Raw genomic sequence first — 18,957 nt, forward strand, 5'->3', positions numbered from 1 at the left:
TTTAATACAAAAGAAAAGAAGGAATATTCTGTGTTCATCTAGTTAAAATATTCAGGGATTCCTGGCGCTGACACCTTTCTGCATGATCTTCAAGTTATCAGGAAGGCAGGATATATATATATATATATATATATATACAGCGCCACAGGCGGGGAGGGGGTGGGCGCCCCGGTGCTCTAACACTTACCCGCTCCAGGGGGGCCACGCTGCCAGGTCCAGTGATGCGGCGCATGGCGCCGTGACCTTCGCGGGGGCTTGCTATGCGCGGCCGCGACTCTCCCCAGGGAGGGGAGAGGATGGGTCCAGCGCTGTGACGTTCCGGGGGGGGGGGCTTGCCGTGCGATGCGGCGCTGCCTGCCGCAACTCTGCCGGGAGGAGAGGGGGGGTGTCCGGCGGCGCTGTGACTTTCATGGGGGGGGGCTTGGCGGGTGATGCGGCGCGGACAAGTTCCAAACTGCCGCCCTCCAGCGGCCAGCACCCTAGGCAAAGAGCTAGACGATGAGCGTCTTACAATTATATTTTCACACGGCAACAAAATCTTTGCTAGGTGTGCACAACCACTCGCACGGCGTACATATGAATTTACATGATGGGAATTAACTATAGCTACCTGATTGCTGGCCGTAGAACATTCGCCGTGCAATCAGGACTGAATTACCCCCAATATATCAGGAAATATTATCAGCAATTAGAAACACCTGTGGCTAAACTAAGCCGATGGCTAAATGAAAATAAGTAAGAAATTACATTATAAAATATAAAATATATTTGAACGTGGCAATAAGAGTTTGTTCGAATTTTCTGTCTTAAGGTGCCCATACACTAGAACGATTTTTTGGCCAATTTGCCAATTTCCAATAAATCGACCGATATATCATCCGATGTTTACCGATAATTTTGGTCCGATGCGCGCACCCATGGATCTTTTGCTAAATCTTCTGATCTTACGTGCTGCATGAAAGATCAGAAGATTTAACAAAAGATCCATAGGAACGCACACGGGATCTTAAGAAAAATCTTTGGTAAAGATGTGCGCTTGTCTGAAATCTTTTGTCCGGGACAGGCAAAAGATTTGAAGGCTAATTTATGTGCACATCTTACGATCGCAGATCTTTCTAGTGTGTGGGCACCTTAACAGTTTACTTTTCTATGTTTTGAATTTGATTTATACAGTGAAAAGTTGTCAGGTTTTGTTATTATTAACCTTTCAGTTCTGACTAGGAAGATAAAAAACATAAAGATAGATCAACATTGTTACAGTATCATATCATCACTTTATATGACATAGAAACTAATTGCTAATAAAATGCCTTAGGTATTAGACCCCTAGGGATGACTTGTTAATAGTGGCTTCCTGGGAAGTTTCTTCTCTTTACAGTACTTCCTGGAACAGTTCCCAGCACTATAGCTGCACCTGTTTCCCAGGTGTAATCTGTTTGTGTAACGCCCACACACCGCACCATGATATAAGGATACATAGATTTGGATGTGCACATACTGTAGACATCCCCTCAACCAACATAGAATTAGCCATCAGAAGAAGCAGTTCACATTATAAAACAAACCTTAATTCAAGATGCTTTCTACAGCTGCTAAAGTAAGTACTCTTCCAATGTAAATGTAGATATTTTATGCATTTTGGAAAAATATTATACAATATAAGATACATTATTCCATATTTCAATTTGATCAAATATACTAAAAACCTTTTGTAAATAGATCTACACTACTAACCAACTTGAAGATAATTGTAATGTCACCATTATTTTGTATGTTCATATTATTGTATTTATATCGTATGGTTTATTATTGTATCTATAGTATGTGTCATATAAAAATATTACATTTGCTTATATAAAATATTTACATGTATACCAAACTTCCCAATATGACCCAATGCCATATACAGTATTCTGTTACCAATTACAGTAGGCTGTGGGCCATCACTGGTGTAACAACAGCAGCTTAGCATTGGTTAGTTAAGTTTGAACAATGCATAAACTTGCATAAAGGTGTTTGTGGGTGCGTAAGCTGTAGCAAGTGCTGTACACAAGGCTAGGAACAGATATGTCACTGGAACCACTGAACATAGGAAGGCATTGAAAGTAGAAAAGCATTTGTAATAGGGATTCCTTGTATATAAAATAAATAAAATAAGAGAAAATGCTATTTTAAGGGGGTAAATACTGAAGCTTGGTGAGAGAAAAAATGTGCCTTCAGCCTTACATGTTATGAGACGTGTTTAAAAAATGACAGTTAAGGTCTAATTGGTTAGTACTTTATATGTAACAATTTTATCTCTCTACAATCTCTGATAAATACTCTCCGTAAAAAAAAACAGTAAAAATATATAAGATAATTACACAAAATCTATTATAGTTTATAATGTTGCCAAGGAGATGTGTAATACCTAATGTAAAGATACTGTACAAAGCTTCAAATATCTATATAAATAATATGGAAAAAAACGTCAACTTAGAATAGAATAGAATAGAATCAACTTTATTGGCCATGTGTGCTTGCGCACACTAGGAACTTTTTGTGGATTACAGTACAGCATCAAGCAGGGATGAAAATATATATATATATATATATATATATATATCTTAGTTATAATAGCTAAATATTACCTATTACCTATACCTATATTATTATTCATATGATTCATTATGCTGCTAACTACCGCATTTTGCCTAATGAGTACTAATTGTACAATTAGAACTAATTGCTTAAATGTTCATGTTGGATGTAACAAGCAGCACAACATGATAAAGTGTCATAGGACATGGTTACAGTGACCAGGATAAGAGTGTGCATTGATAAAATAGAGCTCTCTGTGGATTTCACAGCACATAGAGTACATTAGAGTATATTATATTCACATAGTATTTAAACTACAGATGTTACCATCACAAGGCATTAACATGTATGCTACAATATATAACGAATATATATTCAATAATTTTTTTTTTATCATTCTTAGAACACAAAGAGCCTTCATCAACTATCAAGGCAAATTCACAAGTTGACAGAGAAAGGTAAATATCTTCACTATCCACTTCATTATCATTATTATTATTTTGAAATTAAATTGGTGACTGCAATCATGTTATCAATACAATATTTGTAACATATATATGGTGCCAATGAGACATTAACCTTGAGCTGTTACCCTAGTGTATAATTAGTAAAAAGTTCTAGTATTTAATAAAACAGGGTAAATACTATTTTGAAAGTTTCATAAGATTAAAAATGGCCCCATTTGAATTGAAAAAAGAAATGTAAATCAGGAAAGTTAGAAGAAATGTTAATGTGCTGTGTCTCTTATCAGTGGCTGTGGGAAACCAGTTAGATGAATCCGTCACCAACACTTTTGCCTCATTCATCCATGAGATCCGTCCAGATCACCTGTCTGCTATTGTGCGGCACAGAAGCAAGCGCATGATCCTGGACAGCATTGGGGTCGGACTGGTCGGCAGCACAACTCATGTCTTCAATATCGTGGTGAAATACTGCCAGGTAATACATGGGGATGATCTGTGATAGTGTATGTCATCATTTGAGTTATGAGGATATGGTTACAGAACTATGGACTGAAAGATAAAAACTGTATTCTGAATACTGTATGAAAGTATAATGTAATAAGTAATGGATCAAATAGATATGTAAATTGAATATTGTACACAATTATTAACCCTTATATGAGAGGGTAGGGAGAAAATTTGAAAGATTAATCAAATTGAGAAATAAATTCTATAACTGGTGATCACCTACGTGTCACTAACGGGGTTATTCTAGTTCACTGTTTCTGACAATTTCCTTCTTAGATGGACAAAACCATGTGCACTGCAGGGGGGGCAGATGTAAAATGTGCAGAGAGAATTAGATTTGACTGAGATATTTTGTTTCTGTGCAGGGTAAATACTGACTGCTTTATTTTTACACTGCAATATAGATCTCATTTTGAAATAAAACCCCACCCAAATCTAATTCTCTCTGCACAAGTAACATCTGCCCCCTGCAGTGCACATAGGTTTGTCCATCTAAGAAGGATTTTGTCAGAAAGAGTGAACTAGAATAAGGCCCTAAGTCACAGTGAAAATATCATAAGAATATTCGTACAGTCAGAAGGGAGAGCTCCCTAAGATACGATGTCATCCGTTCATATGGACAATCTGCAAATGCTATTATAAAACAACTACACCGTTACTGGATTCCATTGTGGTGAGAGATAAATACAATATAGTATTTTATTTAGTATAATAGAATATATATATGTGAAATATCAGTCAGTGAGCGTATAACTGTTACGTTGGTGCGATCCTTATGCAAGGTCACCATACCCCAAAATGTAGGAGAACGCTGCCTCAAATTATAGTTATACAATAATTCAGAAACACTAAGGTCGGCAAGTTTGTGGACCATAAGACCCGAATCTATTCTTCTTATACAAGCTTTTAACAAATGTTTTAAAGATTAACATCATATTGTTTTCTTGTTTCAGGACCTGTATTCTTCAACATCTGGAAATTCTGCCCTTTGTTCTGTCTATGGGCAAAAAGGTTTAAAGCTCTCCCCAACCCTGGCTGCGTATGCCAATGGAGTAGCTGTAAGTAGCCTTTACTATAAATAAGAGTAATACCGTAATGATTCTAAAGCTGCACAGTGAATCTAATCATCACATTCCCCTTAGGCTCACTCCATGGACTTTGATGACACGTGGCACCCTGCCACACACCCTTCTGGTGCCGTGCTTCCTGCCATCCTGGCACTGTCACAGATACTTGCACAAGGCAGAAAGATCAGTGGTGAGGAACTGCTGACAGCTTTCAATGTGGGGATTGAAATACAAGGAAGACTTATGGGTTTCTCCAGCGAAGCAAAGAGCATTCCCAAAAAGTGAGTAGTTAGTCCCTATTGTTAATGAAATATTCAACAAATGAATTATGTTTGTGTGTGTCTGTGTTTGTGTGTGTGCATGTATATACATCCGGATGAAGGAAGTGGGGGATGCGAACAATCGACGTACAAACAGTGACATTACCAGGGTTCTTGCAAGTCTACTTAACTGTCCTCCAACCCTCCCTCCCCACATTTTATCCTAAGCCTCCCTCCTGCAGCCTATAGATGGGAACACAGTGGGTGATACATCATTAACGATAAGCACAATTAGGGCTTACCCCCAATGTCGTTAATGATGCATGCTCAATGTCATCAGAAAATGCATGTGCAGAACATGGGGTGGGTGACATCCTTGACCGAAAACGGTCAGTGTGTTGGCACTATATGATTCTCCTTTGGCACCACCAATATAGTTAACTATAACGGAGGGCGCGGTGTGTGCCCAGCTTAACACTTCCCGGTAGTGCCTACCCTAACCCCCATACCATGTCACCTGAATCTAAATCCCTGCCCCACATCCTACACCTAGTCTCCCCTTCTAAGTGCCTAACTTTATCATCCCGGTGGATGGGTTGGCAGAAGTCATAATATCGGTGCTGGAATCCCGACTGTTGCCATCCCGAACATACGTATGTGGGAGGGTTAGCTTTAGGCCAGGAGGTTGGAGGAATAGGGTACCTAGGGTAACATACCTCGTAACTGTCCCGATTTACGCTGGAATGCCCTGTTTTTTTGGGAAGGCCCCGTGTGCTCTGCGGTGAATAGAAACTGTGCAAATGCATCTATTCCCTATTGCATACATCATCTATTCCCGGATACAGAGTGGCTGGGGGCATGGCCAGGGCCTCACAGAGCAGGCCATGTCCCCACATCGACCAAAATGGGGGCATGGCCTCGCACAGGATCTGACTACCTGTCCTTCACATGTTGGGAGGTATGGGGTGAGGCTACCTGAGGGAAGGTTAGGATTAGGCTGCCGGGAGGGAGGGTTTATATACAACCAATAATGGGAAAAACAGGCATTGTGCTAAAGAAAATGATATTTTAGCTGGATATGGAACTATACGGCATGATCATCTTATTAACAAATACTGTAAATGTTTTTATTTTACCAGTAAATGTTGTTATTATTATACCAGATAACGTGTATATGTTATTGTCATACAAATTAATAACGTATATTTCCTCAATACAGATTTCATCCACCATCCGTGGTTGGCACCATGGGAAGTGCAGCAGCATCAGCAAAACTTCTCTCATTGGACAAAGATCAATGCACTCATGCCCTGGCGATAGCAGCCTCACTCGCTGGTGCTCCTATGGCAAATGCTGCCACCCTGGCCAAGCCCCTGCATATTGGCAATGCCACAAGGTTAGGTCTGGAAGCTGCTATCCTGGCTGCTAAGGGAATGGAGGCCAATACTCTCATACTGGATGATGTGCCCGGCTGCGCTGGGTTTAGTGCATTTTATGGCGATTACCAGCCTAAGCCATTATCTCCACCAGGTAATCAGTATGAATTTCTCCTTGAGAAGCAAGACATTGCATTCAAGTCCTTTCCTGCACATCTAGGAATGCACTGGATCGCTGATGCTGCCGTCTCAGTTAGGAATAGATTTGTCCAACAATATGGCTCATTTGACCCATCCGCTATTCAGTCTATAGTTCTTAGAGTCCCAGTATCCAAATACATTAACAGGCCCTATCCAGAATCAGAGCACCAGGCCCGCCACTCTTTCCAGTTTAATGCCTGCACCGCACTCCTGGATGGGGAAGTAAATGTCCGTTCCTTCCATGAAGACACCATGTTTCGTAAAGAACTCCATAATCTCCTGAGCAAAGTGGTGGTGGAACATCCTCAAGATAATGAAGCCAACTTTGACAAGATGTATGCAGAGGTGGCTCTGCTGCTGAGAAATGGGGATCTGGTGACCGCGAAATGTGACACTTTTTATGGACATTGGAGAAAACCGCTGAGCAGAGAATCACTGCTGAAGAAATTCTCCTCCAATGCCAGACATGTCCTGCAGGAAGACCAGGTGCAAGGTGTAATACAGATAGTAGACAATCTAGAGAGTGTCAGAGACAGCTCCCTACTGCCATTGCTACTTCAGTAACTCATATAAGATTTACTCTTTCTCTGTTTACAGCAATTCTAAAGCCGGACTTTAGGATGGTATTTATTAATTAATGTATTAGTATTTATATCTATTTTTCTTGTTGGATTTATGAAACATTAAACTGTTAAAATAGCTACAATGTGTAACACACCTGTCAAAAACTGAAAATAGTTATATAATGAAATTGCATCTTTGTTGCTTTGCTACATCTTTGAAGGCTGGCATCATCACCCCCACATCTCTGATTTATAGCAGACCAATGTGTCTGGTGAGGTTATAGCAACTTAGCTAGGCAAGGTATTACTAGGTCCACAGATGCCACATCTTCTTGGCATATTAATGAGATTGTGGGTCTACATTTGATGGTAAATGTCTACCAATATATATATATATATATAGAGAGAGAGAGAGAGAGAAAAGGGGTTTTCAGGGTGCGCTAGGACCTTTCAATTATTTAAGACAGTATGGTTTAAAATAGGAAAAATTTAATAAACATTTGCTCACAGAGCATAGCAGTATAAACAAAGGTCGAATTGATACACTTTACAATGTATAAAATGACATAAACACAATTCAGGTCAACAGTCGAAATGCGCCCAATAGGCCCAGCACGTTTCGTCGTGAACACGACTTCCTCAGGGGCACAATACAACAGTAGGCAACGATGGTCACACTGTGAATTACAGTAAATACAAATAAATACAATGTCCATAAATTGGATAAAAACAAATAATAAGAAGAGGGTAATAGGTTGAGCAGGTGTAAGAAAAGGGAGAAGGAAAACGATTAAATATTGGTCCTTTGGATATATATATATATATATATATATATATGTCTAGTGTCCGTTTGTGTGTCTCCGAAACACTGCCAATGATGCATCTCTTTCTCTCTGAAACATGCACAAACACAGAAGTAATCACAAGGTAGCTTTCAAAGCATTTGCTTCAAGCGGGCTTACTAGTATTGTCATAGTAGTAAAAGGTACAGCGACATTCCTGTGCATATGTGGCAGACCAATTCCCTCTGCCGATCAACTGTACTGTACTATGCTCATATATAAATAAATATTGAGCATTAAGTCATACTACTAGGTCCTACTGTTTCATATATAAGCGTGGGGCACTAACCCATGCTTTTGAAGTATTTGACCTGTATGATGTCTGCATAACCTGATCAAAGGGTATTGATCAAAATATTTCAAAATAAGCAGAAAACTGTTCTAGAAAACAAGAAGCTACAAGCGTATAATTATTTCACATTTTAATTGATATATCTTTTATGGACATCACATACTGTACATAGGGCGCTGAAAGACACTTTTGTGGGTATTTGAAAAATTGTGAGTTCCTGCTGGTAGGGAACTAAGGGGGTTATTCTAGTTCACTCTTTCTGACAAAATCCTTCTTAGATGGACAAAACCATGTGCAGTGCAGGTGGGGCAGATGTTACTTGTGCAGAGAGAATTAGATTTGGCTGGGGTTTTACTGCAAAGTGAGATCTATATTGCAGTGTAAAAATAAAGCAGTCATTATTTACCCTGCACAGAAACAAAATCACTCACCCAAATCTAATTCTCTCTGCACATTTTACATCTGCCCCCCTGCAGTGCACATGGTTTTGTCCATCTAAGAAGGATTTTGTCAGAAAGAGTGAACTTGAATAAGGCCCTAAGTGTCTAATAGCCACCACTCTTTTATAGAAGTGCAACATTGGAGATTTTGTGTTTATTTATTTATATATATATATAAATATAAATACCTCCACTCTCCAAAGTGCTTTGATGCACACTTCAGATAAGCTTTTTTTACATTGTTAAAATTGTACGAGTCCATTACCTATGTTTTTTATTTTTCCATTAAAATCTTTTATAAAACGTTATCACACTATCCAGTTTCTCTACCCCCTCCATTTGGTGGGAGGTTTATCTATTTAAGGTACCCAAACTTTGAAAGGCTACAGGGGTCCTTATCAACATTGGACCCCTGTCAAATGTGAGTCAAATATTTAATATTTAGCACTTTTCACTGGGTGTAATTCAAGTTTTGACCACACGGTGGCAGCAAACCACCATTTATTACCAGTCACCTTTATAGCAATTTCTGCTTTTAATACAAAATATCTCCCTTGGATCCTATACCTTTTCCGAGTCTCGTGACTGTGGACAGGAGGGACCGAATAGGAGACGGATATAAGAAAGACCTTTCTACACGTGAATATCTCAAATATTTCCGGTACGCACATCACTTAATTATTTAAGGATTGTCACTTTTACACTGAAGGCGCAATTGTCTATCATTGACTATATATATATATATATATATATATATAGTAGAATTGAGGAACCGCACTCCATCCATTTCTTGCGGACAACTTTGTGGTGCTCCGCTTTAGAGGAAACAATGTTCCAAATATAGAAGTTTTGTTTGAAGCAGGCACTCACCATAGACCATAGGTAGCAGTGTTGACACTGCCTGGTGTTCCTGGTCTTTGATGTGACATGTTCCTGTCTTGACAAAGGTCCCTGCGAGGACCGAAACGTCGACCACATTTATGAAATAAACCTTATCTCAACTACTACCTATGGTCTATGGTGAGTGCCTGCTTCAAACAAAACTGCTATATATATATATATGTATATATATATATATATATATATATATATATATATATATATATATATGTGTGTGTGTGTGTGTGTCGGAGCATATTATCTATAAGATAAAAATGTACACTATGGAATTGCTTGTGCAAATATGTATATTTAAAAATATTTATGTTTATTAGTTCACTAGGAAGCAATGACATCAATATGCAAATGTGGAATTGTGTAAATATGTAATACAGTACAATATAAATTGCTGACTGCATGTACTATAAAATAAATACTTTGCATGTTTCGTACATTAAATTGTGTCTGAAAATAACATTGATCATGTATCCATTTTTTTATTAAATTGACTCACAGAACTTATGATAGAAATCCATTTTCATTTACTTGGGTACAGTTTATAACGGTTCATATAACTATGCACCCAGGCACTGCCTAACTGTCCCTATCCATACACACCTAGCCATAGCCTACATGTATCCATACACACACCCAACTGCAGCATAACCCTATCCATATACACCCAGCCACAGCCTAACTGTATACAGGCACAAACCCAGCCACATCTTAACCATAGCCAAACACCCCACATGTAGTCTAACCATAACTGTACAAACCCAGCATCAGCCTATTACCCTACACACCTAGCCTAAACATACAGTACTGTATACCTACACTCCCAGCCTAACTGTGACCATACACACACAGCTGCTGACTAACTGAAACTGTACACACACATCCTCAGCCAAACCATACACACCCAGCCTAACCCGAACTGTACACAACCAGCCACTGCCTAACCGTACAAACCCATCCTAACCCTAACTGTACACACCCAGCCTCAGCAAAACCGTACAAACCCAGCCTAACCCTAACTGTACACACCCAGCCACTGCCTAACCATACACACCCAGCCTAACCCTAACTGTACACACCCAGCCACTGCCTAACCATACACACCCAGCCTAACCCTAACTATACACACCCAGCCACTGCCTAACCATACACACCCAGCCTAACCCTAACTGTACACACCCAGCCACTGCCTAACCATACACACCCAGCCTAACCCTAACTATACACACCCAGCCTCAGCAAAACTATACAAACCCAGCCTAACCCTAACTGTACACACCCAGCCTCAGCCTAACCATACACACCCAGCCTAACCCTAACTGTACACACCCAGCCACTGCCTAACCATACACACCCAGTCTAACCCTAACTGTACATACCCAGCCACTGCCTAACTGTAAAAACCCAGCCTTACCCTAACTGTACACACCAAGCCACTGCCTAACTGTACAAACCCAGCCTAACCCTAACTGTACACACCCAGCTACTGCCAAACCCAGCCTAACCCTAACTGTACACACAGAGCCTCAGCAAAACCGTACAAACCCAGTCTAACCCTAACTGTTCACACCAAGCCACTGCCTAATTATACACACCCAGCCTAACCCTAACTGTACACACCCAGCCTCAGCAAAACCGTACAAACCCAGCCTAACCCTAACTGTACACACTCAGCCACTGCCTAACCATACACACCCAGCCTTACCCTAACTGTACACACCCAGCCACTGCCTAACCATACACACCCAGCTTAACCCTAACTGTACAATCCAGCCACTGCCTCACCGTAAAAACCCAGCCTAACCCTAACTGTACACATCCAGTAATGGGTATTTTGTGAGGAGGATTAAATCATGGGGTCTTTTTTGCATAAAATACCACGTATTCCCAGGGGACAGAAAACAGTAACATGCAGCCGTACCTTTCATGCATATAAATGTATAGTAGCCAGCAGGGCCGGTGCTAGGGTGTCAGGCGCCCTCCTGCAAACCATAAATTTTGCGCCCTTTCACATTGCCATTGCAACAAGCTGCAGCCCGATTGTGGGAGCGTATGCAACATGCGATCCTATGGAGGATATCGGGTGCATGTACATGTATGCATACACCATCTCATGCTGTGTCCGCAAAATCTTGCAGGCACTAAAGGTGCCCATACACGCTGCGAGAATCGCATACGTTATGTGCTAGATTGCATCGCACCGCACGGCATGCGATGCGATCTGAAAGCAGTACAAAAAGTATGTGCATCACATACTTTTTTGTACTGTGCGATGCGATGCCTGCAGGAGCGCACAACGCATCGCAGTGGCACTGGCACAGCACACTGAGAAGAGGGAAGGAAGGGCGGCATTGCTGCCTGTTCGTCATTTGTTTGACAGCTGACAGACGCAAGTAGCAATGGGTAGGGGGCGGATACGTACATGACATGTCATCCAGGCATTCACAGACAGCGCTTCATGCCTCAGCGCAAGTGTCCGTGAGGAAGGGGGGGCAGGTCGCAGAAGGAGGACAGTGTGTGCGCGGTGCAGGGAGCAGTTCTTTATACTGCCGCCTGCTGTCAGACAGGCACTGCGGGCGGCATGCAGGAGGCAGTGACAGTGAGGGCTGAGGCAGCTTTAGCAGAGCAGGGAGGGAGAAAGCGCCTTTTCAGCATGGCGCCTCCCTGCTTTGCAGGAGCTGCTGAGTGGGTAGCGCCGGCCCTGGTAGCCAGCAGTCAGAGCGGGGCATGCGATTGTGTACAATGGTATGGTCAAAAAAACAAAAAAATAGTATGTGAACAAGCGCTGCGAAACTTACGTCGGGAGCCGGTACACCTGGTGCACACGGGTGTCCGGCATTTCTCAGGCAGGGACAGACGCAGGAAACAGCACAGCTCCAAACGGCGAGGACAGCAGCCGAGTCCAGCACGGTTTGTTATACACAAACCGGCGCAGGTTTAAGGTAACCACTGGAAGTCTCCAGTGGATTTGTCCTCTCTTTTTTTGACCATACTATTGTACACAATCGCATGCCCCGCTCTAACTGCTGGCTACTATACATTTATATGCATGAAAGGTACGGCTGCATGTTACTGTTTTCTGTCCCCTGGGAATACGTGATATTTTATGCAAAAAGACCCCATGATTTAATCCTCCTCACAAAATACCCATTATTGGTTGGTATTTGAGGATATATGAGGGCCACTCTATACTTATATCCTGGAATAGCCTGTTAGGCAATAATAGCCTTAAATTTACTATATATATTTTTGCAGCAAATTTTTATTATTGACCAAGTGAGTAAAATATATACTTACCTTTTAGGATATACCCAATAAAAGTTACATTTTAATACTGTCATCAAATTCAATACCTGTGATACCAGGGTGCCCCCACCAAGAGTTTCCTTTTTTTCTCTTTCCTTCCTTGGATACACTTAACATTGTTACCTAATTCTGGGGTGCACCACTGACTGTCCTGAATACAAGTACCAGTGACATACCTTAGTCCAGTATACTTGGGACACATACACCCCATACAAGGGTTTAGTCAGTGTCTCACAGGTACCATATTTTCACCTATTACCTTCAACATACCTGTGCGGTTTCTTTCCCTCCAAACCCCTTCCCCCCACTTTCCTTTACAATACACCTAACTGTACACACCCAGCCACTGCCTAAATATTTACCGAAGCCCAACCCAGTGGGAGAGGGAAGAAAATGGGATATATGAGGCGGGAGTATATTTACCCCTCTTGGCTGACCACGCCTGCTTAAGAGATTCCACCCCCCCCCCCCCCCCCATTAGGGCTGCTTTGAGAAATTTCCCAGGCTGCTTTTAACCCCTTCCCGACATTTGACGTACATTTACGTCATGGTCGGGATGTACTTCCCGACACATGGCATAAATGTACTTCATGACTTTAAAGTGTCATTGCGTCTAGAGACGCAGTGACAGAGGGACGATGTCTGCTGTCCCTGACAGCAGACATGTCCCTGCATGCCCAGGGGGGGCTGCGATGCCGCCCCCCCGTCGGCGATCGCTGTGATTGGCTGTTCAGTGTGAACAGCCATTCACAGCGGTTTCCTGTGTTACCAGCGAATCAGACGCTCGGTAACACAGGTGTCAATCACCGCCGGGCATCAGGGGGCATGAGGGGGTCATCGGTGACGACGACACCTCACCCCACCTGCCCCCAAGGCTGTGATTGGTCCGTCACAGCCAATCACAGCCAAGGCGCGACATTTAAACTAACGGTGACTGCACTGCAGACGCCATTCCGGTCTGGAATTGCGTGCAGAGCGGTCACCGTGCCTATCTGCCGTGATACTGACCTGATCCTTGCAAATACTTACCTGATCCTTGCAAATACCTTACCTGATCACCTGATCACTGCTTGTAGCGTGCTGGATGCTTCCTGGATCTGACTTCTTGTGACTTCCTGCTGCTGCTGCAGTGTGATAGAGAGATAGAGAGAGAGATAGAGAGAGATAGAGAGAGATAGAGAGATAGTGACAGAGAGTGCTATATTTTGTGTCTGCTACCCCCCCTTTTTGGGGCTGCAGGTTTTTTTATATATATATATAACTGTCAGTGCTGCTGCTGCAGTGTCATAGAGTGATAGATAGTGATAGATAGTGAGAGATAGAGAGATAGAGAGATAGTGATAGAGAGTGCTATATTTTGTGTCTGCTACCCCCCCTTTTTGGGGGTGCAGGTTTTTTTTTATATATATAACTGTCAGTGCTGCTGCTGCAGTGTCATAGAGTGATAAATAGTGATAGATAGTGAGAGATAGAGAGATAGAGAGAGATAGTGACAGAGAGTGATAGAGAGTGCTATATTTTGTGTCTGCTACCCCCCCTTTTTGGGGGTGCAGGTTTTTTTTTTTATATATATAACTGTCAGTGCTGCTGCTGCAGTGTCATAGAGTGATAGATAGTGAGAGATAGAGAGATAGAGAGAGATAGTGACAGAGAGTGATAGAGAGTGCTATATTTTGTGTCTGCTACCCCCCCTTTTGTGCTGATCAGTATATCTGTGCTGACCAGCAACTTTTTGGGGGTGCAGGGTTTTTTTTTTTTATATATACCTGTCAGTTGCTGCCAGTTGCACTGTCAGTTGCACCAAAGGTTGTGCACCTGCTGCCCCTCACTGGTAATCAGTGTCGCATCAGTGATCACCTTTTTTTTTTTTTGAGGGTGCTGTGGGGTCTTTTTTACATTTTTTTTTTACACACACTGTGATTTTGTGGGTGTCCTGTGGCCACTGTGCGCTGATCAGTGACGTACATCACTGATCAGCTTTTTCGGCACAGGGTTGATCTTTTTTTTTTTTTTTTTGATCAAATTCCTGTTGCCTTTGAGCGCTGTTCAGTGACGGACGTTACTGACCAACATCTGTGCTCAATTTTTGGCGCAGGACCTTTTTTTTTTTTTTCTGCACTACATACACACTACACACTACATACCCCCCCCCCGGGTTGAAATAAAGTTTGTACCCCCCCTACACTAAACACGTGTTGAAACATTTCACTACCAGAAACACAAAAATAAAAATGGCATCCCAAATGTCATCCCAGTCATCCAGAAGAATGTATTCTGCGGAGGAGGCATATGCCATGCTTGCCTCTGACTCTGACACAGCCAGTGAGGCAAGCGGGGAATTTGAAGGATTCATCTTAAGCTCCTCTTCCTCCTCTAGTGATGAGGGACCCCCTCAAAGACGCCCCCGTAGAGCAGCTAAGACCCCCCCCCCAATAATTGATCTCGTATGGACCCCACCACCAGACAATTTTGAGCCCCAGGTTCCTGAGTTTTTGGCCATGTCAGGAATCCAATTTGATTCCACAGGGAAATTGACTTTTTCAAATTATTTTTCTCTGATGATTTTATAAATTTAATGGTGGACAAAACTAATTTATATGCCCAGCAGTTTATTGCTCAAAACCCCACGTCATCATTTGCTAGGTGGACCCCTGTAGATGCAGTAGAGATGATGACGTTTTGGGGTCTGGTGTTTCATATGGGCATAGTAAAAAAGCCAGAAATTAGGCAATATTGGAGTACAGATGTTCTGTACAGCACCCCATTTTACCGTATGGCCATGACTCGGGCTCGTTTTGAGATGATCCTTAAATTTTTGCATTACAACGATAGTGCACAGTGCCCACCCAGAGATGATCCCACCTTTGACCGGCTATTCAAAGTCAGGCCGGTCATTGATCATTTCAGTGCCAAATTTGCAGAGATGTACATCCCTGAAACATTTATTTGCATAGACGAGTCCCTTATACATTTTAAAGGAAGGGTTAAATTCCGCCAGTACCTTCCCAATAAGAGGGCAAGGTATGGCATAAAAATGTATAAGCTGTGTGAAAGCACCTCAGGGTACACCCACATGTTTATGAAGGGAAGGATTCAAGAATTGAACCGCCAGAATGCCCCCCCTTCCTCGTAGGTGTTAGTGGAAAAATTGTCTGGGAATTAGTGCACCCCTTCCTGGATAAAGGTTATCACCTCTATGTGGATAACTTTTACACTAGCATCCCCCTGTTTAAGGCCCTTGGTTCAAGAGGTACAGCAGCTTGCGGTACTGTGCGCAAGAACCAAAGAGGCCTCCCAAAAACGCACATTGCCCAAGTAATGAGAAGGGGTGAAAGCAGGGGAATATGCACCGAAAATATGTTGTTGGTCAAATATAAGGACAAGAGGGATGTCCTTATACTGACAACAATTCACGGAGACAGTACCACCTCCGTCCCTGTACGAGGTACCAGTACCCACACCTCAAAACCTAATTGTATCCTGGATTACAATAGGTACATGGGCGGAGTGGATCTTTCAGATCAGGTACTGAAGCCGTACAGTGCCCTGCGGAAAACAAAAATCTGGTACAAGAAGCTGGCCGTGTATATCATCCAGATGGCACTGTATAAAGCTTACGTGCTATTCCGTTCTACCGGCCAGAGGGGGACATTTATGCACTTTCAAGAGGAAGTCATAAAGGGCCTAATATTTGGGAACCAGCAGGCAGAGGGCCCCAGTACTTCTAGTACTGGCCCCCGTATTGTACCAGGGCAGCATTTTCCTGATGAAATCCCCTCCACTGGAAAAAAGGGCAGGACACAAAAAAGGTGCAAAGTTTGCTATAAAAAGGGAATAAGAAAGCAAACTATTTTCCAGTGTGACACTTGCCCCGACAAACCCGGCCTATGTATAAAGGAGTGTTTTTAAATATACCACACATCTATGGATTATTAGGTTCATCATTTCACCGTGCTTCGGGGGTCTTGCTAATGCCACATAGCACCCACCATTCATTCCACCAGAATCTGAGCCGCAAAATCCAAAAATCACTCCTTCCCTTCATGAGTCCTGCCATGCACCCAACTGGTATTTTTTGGTCACATGTGAGGCATTGCCGTACTCGGGAGAAATTGGGGCACAGATTTTGGGGTGCTTTTTCTCCTTCATACCATCTGAAAATGAAAAATTTTGAGCCAGAACTGCATTTTTGTGTAAAAAAATTTAATTTTTCATTTTCACTGCCCAGTTGTATCAAAATTGGTGAAACCCCTGGGGGTTTTAAATGTACACTATATCCCTAGATGAATTCCCTGAGGGGTGTAGTTTGCAAAATGGGGTCACTTGTGGGGGGGTTCCACTGTATTGGTGCTTTGGGGGTCTTGCTAATGCGACATAGCACCCACCAACATTCCACCAGAATTTGTGCTGCAAAATCCAAATATCACTCCTTCCCTTCTGAGTCCTGCCACTTTTTGGTCACACATGAGGCATTGCCGTACTCGGGAGAAATTGGGGCACAGATTTTGGGGTGCTTTTTCTCCTTCATACCTTCTGAAAATGAAAAATTTTGAGCCAGAACTGCATTTTTGTGTAAAAAAATGTAATTTTTCATTTTCACTGCCCAGTTGTATCAAAATTGGTGAAACCCCTGGGGGTTTTAAATGTACACTATACCCCTAGATGAATTCCCTGAGGGGTGTAGTTTGCAAAATGGGGTCAATTGTGGGGGGGTTCCACTGTATTGGTGCTTTGGGGGTCTTGCTAATGCGACATAGCACCCACCAACATTCCACCAGAATCTGAGCTGCAAAATCCAAAAATCACTCCTTCCCTTCTGAGTCCTGCCATGCACCCAAATGGTATTTTTTGGTCACATGTGAGGCATTGCCGTACTCGGGAGAAATTGGGGCACAGATTTTGGGGTGCCTTTTCTCCTTCATACCTTCTGAAAATGAAAAATTTTGAGCCAGAACTGCATTTTTGTGTAAAAAAATGTAATTTTTCATTTTCACTGCCCAGTTGTATCAAAATTGGTGAAACCCCTGGGGGTTTGAAATGTACACTATACCCCTAGATGAATTCCCTGAGGGGTGTAGTTTGCAAAATGGGGTCACTTGTGGGGGGGTTCCACTTTATTGGTGCTTTGGGGGTCTTGCTAATGCGACATAGCACCCACCAACATTCCACCAGAATCTGAGCTGCAAAATCCAAAAATCACTCCTTCCCTTCTGAGTCCTGCCATGCACCCAAATGGTATTTTTTGGTCACATGTGAGGCATTGCCGTACTGGGGAGAAATTGGGGCACAGATTTTGGGGTGCTTTGTCTCCTTCATTCCTTGTGAAAATGAAAAATTTTGAGCCAGAACTGCATTTTTGTGTAAAAAATGTAATTTTTCATTTGCACAGCCCAGTTGTATCAAAATTGGTGAAACCCCTGGGGGTTTGAAATGTACACTATACCCCTAGATGAATTCCCTGAGGGGTGTAGTTTGCAAAATGGGGTCACTTGTGGGGGGGTTCCACTGTATTGGTGCTTGGGGGGTCTTGCTAATGCGACATAGCACCCACCAACATTCCACCAGAATCTGAGCTGCAAAATCCAAAAATCACTCCTTCCCTTCTGAGTCCTGCCATGCACCCAAATGGTATTTTTTGGTCACATGTGAGGCATTGCCGTACTCGGGAGAAATTGGGGCACAGATTTTGGGGTGCTTTTTCTCCTTCATACCTTCTGAAAATGAAAAATTTTGAGCCAGAACTGCATTTTTGTGTAAAAAAATGTAATTTTTCATTTTCACTGCCCAGTTGTATCAAAATTGGTGAAACCCCTGGGGGTTTGAAATGTACACTATACCCCTAGATGAATTCCCTGAGGGGTGTAGTTTGCAAAATGGGGTCACTTGTGGGGGGGTTCCACTTTATTGGTGCTTTGGGGGTCTTGCTAATGCGACATAGCACCCACCAACATTCCACCAGAATCTGAGCTGCAAAATCCAAAAATCACTCCTTCCCTTCTGAGTCCTGCCATGCACCCAAATGGTATTTTTTGGTCACATGTGAGGCATTGCCGTACTGGGGAGAAATTGGGGCACAGATTTTGGGGTGCTTTGTCTCCTTCATTCCTTGTGAAAATGAAAAATTTTGAGCCAGAACTGCATTTTTGTGTAAAAAATGTAATTTTT

General features: G+C 42.4%; 1 protein-coding gene across 1 annotated transcript; it reads left to right on the top strand.

Annotated features, from left to right (window-relative positions):
* The first annotated feature begins 1,576 nt into the window (after positions 1–1,576).
* LOC146036875 (cis-aconitate decarboxylase-like) lies at positions 1,577–7,057 on the top strand. Its single transcript, XM_083160729.1, has 6 exons — positions 1,577–1,597; positions 2,984–3,038; positions 3,332–3,519; positions 4,505–4,609; positions 4,694–4,899; positions 6,098–7,057. Exons 1-6 carry the CDS (start codon positions 1,577–1,579, stop codon positions 7,017–7,019), a joined length of 1,497 nt encoding a protein of 498 aa, XP_083016855.1. The 3' UTR covers positions 7,020–7,057.
* The last annotated feature ends 11,900 nt before the right edge of the window (positions 7,058–18,957 follow it).

Source organism: Crinia signifera, chromosome 9 (assembly GCF_055691185.1).
Source record: "Crinia signifera chromosome 9, ASM5569118v1, whole genome shotgun sequence".
Taxonomy (NCBI): domain Eukaryota; kingdom Metazoa; phylum Chordata; class Amphibia; order Anura; family Myobatrachidae; genus Crinia; species Crinia signifera.

Excerpts from the sequence above, each read along its gene's own strand:
- LOC146036875 (XM_083160729.1), top strand. The coding sequence starts at position 1,577 with ATGCTTTCTACAGCTGCTAAA. Across the intron at positions 1,598-2,983 it reads TGCTTTCTACAGCTGCTAAA|AACACAAAGAGCCTTCATCA; the intron begins GTAAGTACTCTT and ends TATCATTCTTAG. Across the intron at positions 4,900-6,097 it reads GCAAAGAGCATTCCCAAAAA|ATTTCATCCACCATCCGTGG; the intron begins GTGAGTAGTTAG and ends TCCTCAATACAG.